Source organism: Pinus tabuliformis, chromosome 2_1 (assembly GCF_031772625.1).
Source record: "Pinus tabuliformis cultivar Carrire ecotype Pingquan chromosome 2_1, CPIR1, whole genome shotgun sequence".
Taxonomy (NCBI): domain Eukaryota; kingdom Viridiplantae; phylum Streptophyta; class Pinopsida; order Pinales; family Pinaceae; genus Pinus; species Pinus tabuliformis.
In genome coordinates, this window is record NC_142299.1 from 174008308 (window position 1) to 174020745 (window position 12438).

Genomic DNA, 12438 nt, shown 5'->3' on the forward strand with positions numbered 1-12438 from the left:
GGAGATCTTCCTTGGACAGGGAAGATAAGCTGCAAATATTTTGAAGAGGTTCAGAATGCAGGATTGTAAACCCATGTCTACGCCCATGATCACCAACTGGAAGAAGATAGATCCATTAGATAACAAGGATGTCGACCCCACCTTGTATAGATAGCTTATCAGTTCTCTCATGTATCTGGTCAACACTAAGCCAGATATCTACTTCACAGTTAATACCCTAAGTCAGTTTATGGTAGAACCGAAGAGGGTACACTAGGCAGCAGCGAGGCATATTTTGAGGTATGTGCATGGCACAATCGAGTACGGGTTGAGATATACCCGAGGGGATGATGTTAGACTATGTGGGTTCACAAATGCAGATTGGGAAGGTAGTTCAGTGGACAGGAAAAGTACCTCTGGGTATTGCTTCAGTGTTGGATCAGGGATGGTTTCTTGGTGTAGCAGGAAGCAGAAGTCAGTAGCACTGAGCTCTGCAGAGGCAGAGTATATGGCAGCAAGCACAGCCATGTGTGATGCTATATGGCTTCAGAAGTTGTCGGTAAGCTTGTTTAGGCAGAGGATGAAAGCAACCAGTGTTTATTCTAATAATCAGAGTTGCATTGAACTCTCTGAGAATCCAGTGCTTCATGACATGTCGAAACACATAGATATTCGGTGTCATTTCATCAGAGATTGTGTACAACGTGGGGCGGTCCAGCTACAGTATGTTCCCACAAAAGAGCAGGTTTCAGATATACTCACAAAGGCTCTAGGGAGAGCTAAGTTTGTATATTCTAGAGAACAGATCGGTATGGTGGAGAACCCGTTTCAGTAGCAAGGATAGATTAATTTGGATGCTTCTCAGTTGCAGTAGTTGTAGTTGCAGTTGCAGCATCAACAAATGAGAGGGAGTTGCAATGCAGAGGTAGGGTTGGCAACAATATGGCAATGTCAATAGCAGCACAGATGAAGCATCAGAGTTGCGTAGTGGTTGGTGGCCAGTATGGCCAAACATCAGCAGTGTGACAGGAGGTAATACAAAGACAGGGTGTTGTGGCAGGATGTGCAGCACTAGAGAGACTACAGTCCTCGCTAAGAGGAAGTGTTACTTTCTGTAGCATCGGATGTGTTCTAGCCAAGAAATTTGATGGAGAGGCTAGAATACATGAGATCTCCAAAACCTAGAAATCGTTTCTGGAAATTCCAAGTAGAAGTGTCTCAATTAGATTATTAGCCGATTTTTAAATATTTCCTAAGTCTTAACTTATGGAATATGGTTAATTAATCAGTATTAATTGAGATAAGGTGAGAATCATCTAGAAACTCACACGGATCAACTCCAAGATGATCTCATCCATTGATTAAGTTTTAATCTTGGTCGTTGGTGCTCCAACAACGGATTATAAGAGGATGACGATGGGCACTTGGAGAATACACACCAATGCAGATAGTCAGTTGCCCACGCAGTTCGATTTTCTCAATAGCAGAGACTCAGCAGAGAAAATAGAGCCAGAAGGTGAGTAGCAGGTGGTAGAGAAGGTCAGCATCATTATGGGAGGAAGTATTCCAGTTCTGGGAAGAGGCAGTGAGAGAAAAGTCGAAATCCCCAGAGGTTCTGCACAAGCACTACACAGAGGTTGACGCAAAAGGTTTAGCGTATGGCTAAGAAAGCAATTTTGGGGGCAGAAATTAGTTGTGGGGTGAGAGAAAATTCTTACAATAATTTTGCCAGTAATTTTCTCAAACTAGATTGCCAATAGAGCATCTAAATTATTGTACTCGTAATTGTTGTTGAAGATTAATAATAAAACCCTCATCTGTTGCACCGGTTTTCCCGCATTTCCAGGGACAATTGTCAAAAAATGACTGCGTCTACATTCTTGTGTGTGTACTAGAATTTCTCAGTTTCCAGTGTTTTATTTTTCACAATATTTTTATGGTGAAAATTGCAGTAGTGACTTAGTCAGTGTTTGTCGTAGCAAATAAACTGCATAATTAAATTTACAGTTAGGAGAATAATTTAGAGTTATTGCAATAGATGAATTTTTCACGAGGTTCAGATTTAAGTTTTCGATAGCTATTTTATCCCCAAAAATTACTTTAACTCAGCAAATAAATTTTCTGCTGAAAAATAAAATCTTATAACTGTAAAACATAAATACTCGGGTACTTTTAACTCAGAAAATTAGCAATGTCATTTCTTGCAGAAAATCAATCACAAAAACACAATGAAATTGTCCCAAACAAATTCTCCTTTATTAAATTCTTCTCTAGAAATTTAGGGGCCCCCTTATCGGGGAAATTAACCCTCAAAAACGCAAATTACAATAGAAATAAACCTGGAAATATTTAGAAAATTTCCACCACCAGCAATCTACTTTTCCCACACGTGCCACTTCCTGTAAACCTCAAAGCTCCTTCCCACATGCCAAAATAGCCTACTTGGCCTCACACATGCAACTTGTACAGCCTGAAAACTCACATGTGCCATGCAGAAGCTTGCCTAGTCTCACCCATGCGGCACCCTGAAAATGTTCTTCAATGCCTACTCAACTTCTGACATGTGGCTGATCATTGTCCCTGCACTTTGGTAAATTTTCGCAGCTCTTTTCCTGTGTCTTCAGCCTCTCAAACCTGCAATTAGCTCTCACAAGTCTGCTGGAATATCTCCAAATGAATGTGTCTTCATCCTCTCCCTTAGTCTCTTTTTATAATTTCAAATTGAACAAAATCTCTAACCCTCAATCTCCAATGTGATAGACACTTAGGATTAAATCCTAAACCACTTAGATCAATGGTTGAGATTAGATTTAAGTCACTTAAATAATTAAATATTTATCCTTAGAAAATTTATCGATTAGCCAACACTAATCAATTAAATTAATTAATGTGTTTTTCCTCAGTTAATCTTGGGAAATAAATCATATTCTCTCAAACAAGCACCTAAACAGAACTTCTTCTCTTGCATGGAAGGCAAGAGCCTATGCAGAAGACTTTCCGAAGCTACAAAATCAGCAAGCCTCCCCTGTGTCGCATTGTGTGCATCAATAAAGAGAGGAGTTGTTGTTGAGGTGAAAGTGGTAACACTCCAGTGTTGCACATTGTCTAGGTTTGCCTAGAAAGGCTTTGCACTAGGCTGCTAGATTTTTCTGTAACACAAGGCATGACCATTGCTTATTATTTGTGCATGAAGTAGCTTCACCGATTAATATTATTCTTCAATTCCTCTGAATATAATTACAAAACTTGACATAAAACCCCTGATTTAATCATTGCAGCCTTATATTTATCTGCACTTAAAAACTGATAAACAAGTTTTATTGGGCATGAAAATATTGACATCAGATATTGGAACACTCCTAGATAAGGGCAAACAAAATCCTTAATACCAGTAAACCTTAGAACCAGCCCATGCCTGAAATCAAGATATCTTGGGTTATTGGATTTGCAGCTTTCTGACTACATTAAAATGAGTACAAACGTGAACCTGTTGTGGAAATTTGCACACATTTCTCCTGGAATTTGTTATGGAATATCTAAAAATCATAGATGCACAGGACACAAAGTTGAGAGAATAAGTAATAGCTCCAAGTACCTGTCTTCCCCAACGCAATAGATCCACTCTCCTTTTGGAGAAATGCATGCAGCAACAAAATCTCCTCCTTCCCTTTTACCAGATGAGAAACTTTTGACAACCTAAAAGACATGCAGATTAGCATAGCAATTATTATAAGCATATATTTATCATCCAGAGAACAGATTGTGCTTGCAATCACTAGTAATAGTTTCATATATGACCATTTCCTGACATGGGCTTTGGTAAATACTATTAGCAACTTGAACCAAGTGGGTAATTGATATAATTACCCTGCATCACATAGACCTTTTATTTTTGCAAGAAATCAGGATTCAGTACTCTATTCAACAAGAAATTGATCAAACAGAGAAAAAAAAACTGAAAAGCTAAATGCGATGAATTATCACTGCACAAGGAGTTCATTGTTTTTCAGTGTTCTCAACTAATTTTAAGATAATCAATTAATGCAAGACATGCAATCTGTACCTGCCCTTGGAGTGTCATGATATAGATTGATGATGCCTTGTTGCAGACTACAATGTGCTCTGAGTTCTTTGGAAAAAGGTGGACAGAATTCACTGATACATCACCTCCCTGCAATGGAGAAAAAAGACAAAAAACAAAAAGGAATTGTAACTCTACAACATCCTTCTGCTACAAAAATAAATGATAACCTTTTAACAACTTCATTTAGTCAATTGGGTCTAGCCCAGGCAGTTGAGCAGAGGAGTGTTAGTGCATTGCTTTAAAAATCAGTAACTCAGACTCAGAATCCGCCAAGTTGAACAAGTTGACCCCAAACCATATCGACTTGACCATCTAATCAGTTAGGGGACTGGTTTGGTACCGACCCAGCCAATTCCATACCTACTCAGATGAGTTGGTCTATTTCCTCACCGTGGTGCACAGTTTGAGCAAAATGTCACTTTTTTTATTTTTTACATAAACCCTAAACCTTAGAAACAAACTATATAGAAACCACCCCCCAACTATATGCCTCACACCTCTCTCATTAAGCATATGTGAGCATCTGCAGTTTTTCGAGCAGCATTGAAGAGTTGTGATTTACAGTAAGCTTCGAGCTTGTTTGACAATTCTCATGGGCTGCTTGCAGTGGACTTGGCATCAAAGTTAGGAGTCTATAGCTTTGCTTCAAGCTGGAGGAGTTGTTAACCAAATTCTTGTGCCCAGTGATCTCATTCCAAGGTTTGTTAAATGTTCCTGAAGCCAAGGTATCATTATAGAGCTCAATTAGGAGAAATTCAAACAAGGGAGATCAAAGATAGATTGTACGAGAGCCTAGAGCACACAGTCCCTAACGAGAGTGAGCAGCTAGAAATACACCAACAAATCAGTGCTCTCACTACAGCCATGGGTACCTTCTGCAAAAACCTAGCGAAGATTTCAAGAGATGTGGACCAACCAATTAAGTGATTCCCCGGTCTTTTCAACTTTCAAGTTAACTTCCTTAAAATAAAATACTTGAAATAAGTTAACTTCCTTAAAATAAGTTAACCTAATTTGTTGAACTAACTTTGTCTTTGCAGCACATTGGTAGACCGTAGGAGTCATTTGGTAGCCAATGTCCTTAATTGTAAAAGCTTGCAATTTGTGTCTTCAGTCAAACTTGCAGTGCTTCTAGGTGTGAGCGCAACTGATCTACCTTTGAAAAGATTTAGAAGAAGAGAAACTATTTGGAACAAAACTAGTTAAATTGACTTAGCTTCATGTAGTACAACCTTCAGCTAAGGTGCAACCAATTGCTAAAGAAAATACCTGATATAGATCCCATTGTGCTGGATGATATTGATCCAACCTCTACATGGGTAGAGGAGACTCACCCGACAAAGTTTGATCCTAATTCTGATATTGATGTCTTGGGTGGATTGACTTGGATTCAAATCCACTAGTAGGAGTAGGCAAGCACCAAGATTGGCATAAGCAAGCACTAGCCTTGCAGCCTATGCTTCTACTAGTACTACTACTATAGTTGTAGATGTCCATGAGAAGTACAACAACTCCAAGGACTCTGAGCCGAAGGATGATCTTGTAGTTCATGTTGATGATCCCATTTCTGGCAATGGTGATGAGATTAATGGTTGATCATGTTAATTGGTGATACGCAGGAGGCCAATAACTTGTGGCATATTAATTTTTTGGACTATAGAGGCCATTCAAAGCCTCATTGATTATGTATTTTGTTCCTGGCATGCATTACACTTGATGCTATTTTGATATATTCACTCTTAGATGGTATATGCATGAGCAAAACTTGCATATTTTGTCTCTAATGGTTTGGAATCTTTAAAATATATTTTTTGGATTAAAATTTAATATTTAAAGTATATTTTAGTGAGCCAAGTCATATAAGTCAAACCAGTCCAATTCCAACCCCAGTTTGAGTTGAGTATGAGTTGAACCTCAGCCAATTCCGAAGTTGTGTCCAAGTTTTAAAACAATGGTGTTATCCTCCCCACCTAGGTTCAATTCCTACAAGTGACATGTTTGAGCTCTTAATGAGTATATTGTTGTAATGTCCATGGGCGCTCTACTGATAAAGCCTCGAGCTTCTATAGAATCCAATTTACCTCAGATACCTTGGAATGAGGGTAAATGTCCCATGGATATATATTTAAAGGAAGAAATTTAAAAACAACTTTAGTGAATGTTTGCATTACAAACTGCACAAAATTTTAGAGTTGCATACCTTGAGAGGAGGTGGAGGTTTAAATGTTTGAATACAATCAGTTGTCTTCACATCCCAAACCTACAAAAAAATAAGTAATGTTCTTTCAGCCTTTTTGTGTGGAATGTCTAGAAAATAGCAATCAATAGTAATCTTATAGAGCAAGGATCAAGAGACACCCAATATAATAAAACAAAAAGTACACAGAATCTACCTTTACAGTACAATCACTAGAAGCAGTAATAACACGACCCCCATCACTTGTGAATATTGCATCATTTACATAAGATGTATGACCACGAAATTCCTTTAATGCTTTGCCAGATTTGAGCCCATGTATTCTGTGATACAACAAACATAAATAGTACTCAATCTCACTAAAGAAAAAATAACTTACAATCATAAAATTAAATCAATTTTTTATATCTAGAAACAACAAAAATAAAATTATTGTCTAACAAGGAAATCAAACATATAACATAATATGCACTTGGTATTTAATTTTGCTTCATATAGCTAACACATCCTTAAAAGATTTCCATCCAAGGAAAGAAAACTAGATTTCAAAATAAATAGACAAAAACTACCTCTTCAACTAAAAGTTGGATTAATTACTCCAAGATATGTCCAATTAGTAGATACAAATATTGCTACTTCTTGGTAGACTCTCGTTAAGCATTCTCTTTGTTTCAATAACTAATATCTAAGATGAGATAAGATAAATTTTATAAATGCCCAACAAATGACCTCAATAGTAGGTGAATGGGAATCCAAAGTACAACCAGTGCAAGTATGGTGGGAGTGCAAAAGCAATTGCTATCACAAATCTACAATAAAGAAATAAACAATAGGAACCAAAAAAAATAAAGACACCAAACACATGTCAAACATAATACGTTGACAGCAAAAACAAAATAAAATAAAAATGGCTACCTATCCCCAGCAAAGAAAGGGGGATAAGGGAGCCTCTCTAGTTGCATCAAAGCTAGAAGTAAAATGGACAGAAGAAGAAGGCGAGATGCCAACAAAGTCTAAAATCATAGGAGTTGAAAAAGAAGACAATATCTCGGCAAAGACCTGAATCACGGAGAAGGAGCCAATACACTATCCAATAATATCATTCAAAAAGAAACTTAGACAAAGGGTACTAGCATGTCTAATCCTAAGGAGAAACCGACCATCTACTGCAACTCTCTTAGCACTTGAGTCTATCAAGAAGAATCTAGTAACACAGTTCTAATTACTTGAAATAGTAGAGAGGAAAGATAATGATGGACTCCAATGAAGCCATGGAATCTAACCTATCTTTTTCCCCATTAAATCTAGCCCCTCTACTAAAGAGGAATATTGGATGCAAGCTTGCCCCAATTCCTATATGCAATGGAGTTTTCAGAGTTCCAACAACCCCTATCATCTTGATAGAGATTGAGACTCTAGCAACCTGTTACCCACCACTTCGTGGGTGATATCCCCAGGAGAATTTTTTCTCCATGATGAGCCTCAGCCGGCAGCCAGCAACCCCTTGCAACCTCCTACTAGCTCGTTGTGCCATTTCTCTGCCACTTGAGCCAGCCATGTGGTCCCTCACCCACCTGTATTGATCGTATGTTTGAAGGTGGGCCTCTCGAATCTAAAGGTATGTCTTGTCATTTGGTAATTGAGTATTGGGTTTACTTATCATGGATACTTTTGGGTATGGATTGATGGGGGGATTTGGCGAAAAGGGTGGGCTTAGTTTGTACTCTTGTCTCCTTGATCTCTTTTGGTTGTTACCCTTGGATCTTAGTCCTGTGGGATCTCCTTTATTGACCATTTGGTTCTAGCGTGATACTACTTGGGAAACCCTGAATTGGTGTGTAGTCCCGCTCCTTTACCCACATATATTACTCCCATTCCATTCACTATACCCCATTCATCATTTCTCCCACTTGGGTCCACATTCCCATTATGGGTCCACATAAGGCTACCCTCCCTATCCCCTTGCCCCCACCTTAGGTCAAGCCTAGAATGATGCCCCGGAGGTTGAAGCAATTAAAAGAAAAAGAAAAAGCATAATTGGCCACATTTATTAGGAAATTGTACCACAAAATGCAAAAGATGACCGGGACAAAAATAGTTAGCATGTTGGCAAAAGCCAATACATGAGCTCTACCCCAATCCATGGCCATCACCCTGGTTCTATAGGCTCTAGATGAGCCTCCTTTATCATTCATGAACCCATGATTGTCCCAACCCCTGGATGGCAATGAACCGCCCTACCTAAAAGGGATAATCACTGCTATATCTTTCACATCATGCTCTTGTCCTTTGAGCCCCAAGCAGTTAATTAAAGAAAATTCATAAAAGGAAAAAGGCATATAAAGAAGGGTGGAAAAATCAAGGCTGAGGGCACCTCATGTACCACGATTGCTCCCTCCTACACATTACATACCCAGGCGTGGGCTCCCCCTTATGCAGCTACCCCTATGCCCCAATATGTGGCCCAGGATTGCCCCTCTCATTCCCTACTCCATTCCACTTATTTATCACTTGCCACCCCCATTAGAGGGATATACCTTGGACATACTATCCCCTTTAAAGGTTGAAACCACCTAATAAGGTACTTGGTTAACCCCCTTTGGAGCTTGGAGACACTAGCACATGCCAAAGGCCACTACGGAAGGGCATGCCATTATGAAGTGCCCACTTTGTTATCCATGATTTGTAAGCTCTTTCACCCGATTATTTTAATGACTAGTTGTACTGGAACGCTAGGGAACGCATTGGATCTTATGCAAGATTATAGGTGGTTTCCATTTGGGTTTGGTCTCCCTATACGGGATCCTAACCCCCAGAGGTCTATTGGCATGTATAGGGTGTGCATAGAGATCCATTGGCCTCCACAGCAACAGACAACATTCTACGGATCTTCATTGACGCTCATAGATTACCAGCGATCCACTTTTGGGATGATGGTGATATGCTTGCTACATTATGACCAGCAAGCCCCCACAGGAGCCCCACACTCTTGGTAGGTGTCCCAGGACATGTACAATGTCATGGAAACATTAATTCCACCACTCAAACCCTTGTAGAGGATCTACAGGCATCCTCGATTTATATGGAGACCCATGGGGTCATTTATGTGCCCTCAGACCCACTGGGAGCACCACAAGTCTACTACTTGGAGAACAAGGGGCCACCGCCTTGTCCATCATAATTCCAAGGAATTTATTCCTCAATATGGCACTTCAGGATATTATTAGGCCTTTGGAGGACCCCACGACATGTACATATTATTATTTGGCCCCTTGTGAGGCTTATTTTTATGCGTGTGGGCTAGTTTGGTGGGCTTGTCACCAATAGGGGTTTTATTTGCACATTATTTTATCATTAGGGGCTAATGTAGGCCCATAGGCTAATTTGAACTCCTTAGGAGGCTATATATTGATGTTAGATACATTCATTTGGATCATCACTTGACTTGGGATCTCTCTAATCATAGAGAACTTCGCATTTTTTCCTTGGAGGATATTTTTTGGAGATGGATGAATTTTGACGTATGGATTTGGGCTATTTATCTTGTCTTGGAGCTTTGTCTTGTGAACGAAATTTTGGTTGGATATACTCTATAACATTGTAAGTAAATTTTGATGTTATTATTCTTGTTGTTGCATACTGCTAAAATTAGGGCTAGTTGTTGCATAATCGAAATGTGGAATTGAGCATGTTTTAGCTAATTTAATGTATGGGCCAATGTTATATGAATGAAATGTCCTAGAGATTATTTGTCTCAATAAGCTTGCATCGTTTGCTTTGAAGTATAAATGCTTGAAGGTCACTTTTCTTTTCTTTCTCTCAACATTGGATGAAGTTGACTTTCTGGGCCTCCTTGATCAAGAAACCAAGTTCTTACTCATCACCATCCTTGACTCCATATCCCCAAGTGAATTAGGCACTGGTCCCTTATAAGGGGTGATCATTTTAACCCTCTTTTTACCATTTTCCCCTTTTTCCCCAAGTCTAGCCCCATTAGGTCACCTAGGGCATCAATTTCCCAAGAATTGACCCAAGGAAAAACTTTGATCTGCTATAGGTAACTGCGTTGGTGGGTCCCATCCCTCTCCTCCAAATTTGATGCAATTCCAACAGTGGAATCTCCGGGAATCCCAAGCCCTAGATCTAGGATCGAATTTTGCCTAGGCATCCCCAAAGCTAGACCTCAACAGTATCATTTCAACCTTTCGAAGTAAATATTCTTGTTTGCTCCTTTCCTTTCACCTTGTCCAAGATAGGAACATCATTGGTTGCTACAGTCCATCCCCGAACCTGGACTATCCACTTGACCTCATGTGGTCCCACTTCTCAACAAAGATTATTTGTCAAGGACCATTTGGGAATCCATGTTTCCCAAGGATTATAGGGATTGAGAACCCTGTATATAAGCCTATTCCTTCTCCCTCAACCCTCCAATCCTCACCCCTTACCCCTGGTGGACCAAGTCCCTTGCTTAAAGAGCAAGCAAGTTCCATTCTCCATTCCATCCTTGGGAAAGGATTTCCAAAGTCACTTCTCACCTATCCATTGACATATACTTTACAAGTGATCCCCACACTACCGGGACTCCTCCCATTGGTGAAAGTCCATAAAGAGCAGGGAGACATAGTTGTGGTGACAGTGGGCTAAGTCTCCATCGTTGCCCTTAACCTAGCAGTTGCCCTCTTAGGAACCCCTTTAGGTCCCCTGTTGGTTTGAGTGGTAACACAACCCACAAAAACAACCTCATTAAACAATGTTACAACCCCATACGAACCTTCAGAGAAAGCAAGAAGCCATGTCAACTCCAAGGATATGTCACAGCCATGAGCAACATTATTCAAGTTGAACCATGCACTTTTGAAGAAGATGTAAAAGATCAAGTGTGGAAAGAAAAAACGGCTAAAGAATATGATTCCATCATTCATAATGATGTATGGGAAGTAGTTTCAAGACCACAAGATAAGTCTATTGTCTCTTCTAAATGGTTGTATAAAATTAAGCATGGTTTTGATGGTTGTATTGAAAAATATAAAGCTAGATTTGTGGCCAGAGGTTTCTCTCAGAAAGAGGGAATAGACTATAATGAGATTTTTGAACCTGTTGCTCGATACACCACCATTCAATCTATTGTGGCTATAGTTGTTAGCCAGGGATGGACTCTTCACCAAATTGATGTGAAGATTGCTTTTCTGCATGGCTTTCTAAAGGAAGTATTTGTGAAGCAACCACAAGGTTTTAATGTCCAAACTTAGGGAAAATAAAATATTAATGTGTATTGATATGAATCTGCGTTAGAATGGTCCAAAAGACATGGATCAAGCCAGATCTAATCTTAGCCGTTGATTAGGGACTTAATCTCGGTCGTTGATATGTCAACCGGAAAAGTATAAGAGGAGGCTTGAGGGTCACTTGGAGCAAACACCAAAGTGATCAGTCATTCTATTCTCTAGAGCGGGGTTTGCTAAGAGAGATAGAATTAGTGATCGAGAGATTCAGCTGAGGGGCATTTGAGTACAGAGAGACAAAGAGGCAGAGATAGTGCCGGGAGAGCAGCGCAGTAGCCAAGGAGAGTGACGCAGAGCCAGCCAGTGCTCACGCAGGGCCACGCAAATGCAGTCAGGAGCTACGCAGAGCCTCAGAGAGGCCAGCATTGCTGACGCAAAGGGCCAGAGGGCTGATGCAGACCCATCCGAGGTGATGCAAGGCCAGCGTGGGACAGAGAGGGGCTGACGCAGTCCAGAGAGAGACTAACGTTAGGGTTTATGGGGAGATTTGTGCTGAGTAGCTACCAGAAGGACTATCCGGGGTTTCAGCCAGGAGATTTGTCAGAAACTGAGAGGATTACTGCCAAGGAAATTCTCTGTTGGGTAGGCCAGTTTCGGCACCTAGATTGTACTCTGATATTGCTTAATAAGAAAACCCTCATATAGTTGCACCGGTTTTCCCACATTGGGTTTTTCGGGGACATTAGTCCAAAAATAATGGTGTCATATGGTGTTTGTTTATGTTTCTTTTAGTTGTTGATCTGTAATATGTTGAACATGCACTAGTGTTTATTTTCAGTATTTACATTGTAAATAACTTGTTAAGGAAAATAACAAGTAGGTAGGAATAAATCAGATAAAGTGCATGGAGGGTTTCTAACTAAGTAAACTTAGAAACTTCAACATGGTATCAA

General features: G+C 39.8%; 1 protein-coding gene across 1 annotated transcript in view; it reads right to left on the bottom strand.

The window, feature by feature from the left end:
* The window catches only part of LOC149199265 (suppressor of mec-8 and unc-52 protein homolog 1-like), a 197214-nt gene that overhangs the window by 60523 nt on the left and 124253 nt on the right, over window positions 1-12438 (bottom strand). The window contains exons 6-9 of the mRNA XM_089400518.1: window positions 6457-6583; window positions 6264-6323; window positions 4043-4150; window positions 3575-3675 (exon numbers count right to left, since the gene is read on the bottom strand). Coding sequence (XP_089256644.1) covers window positions 3575-3675; window positions 4043-4150; window positions 6264-6323; window positions 6457-6583 — 396 coding nt within the window. The remainder of the gene's footprint in view (window positions 1-3574; window positions 3676-4042; window positions 4151-6263; window positions 6324-6456; window positions 6584-12438) is intronic.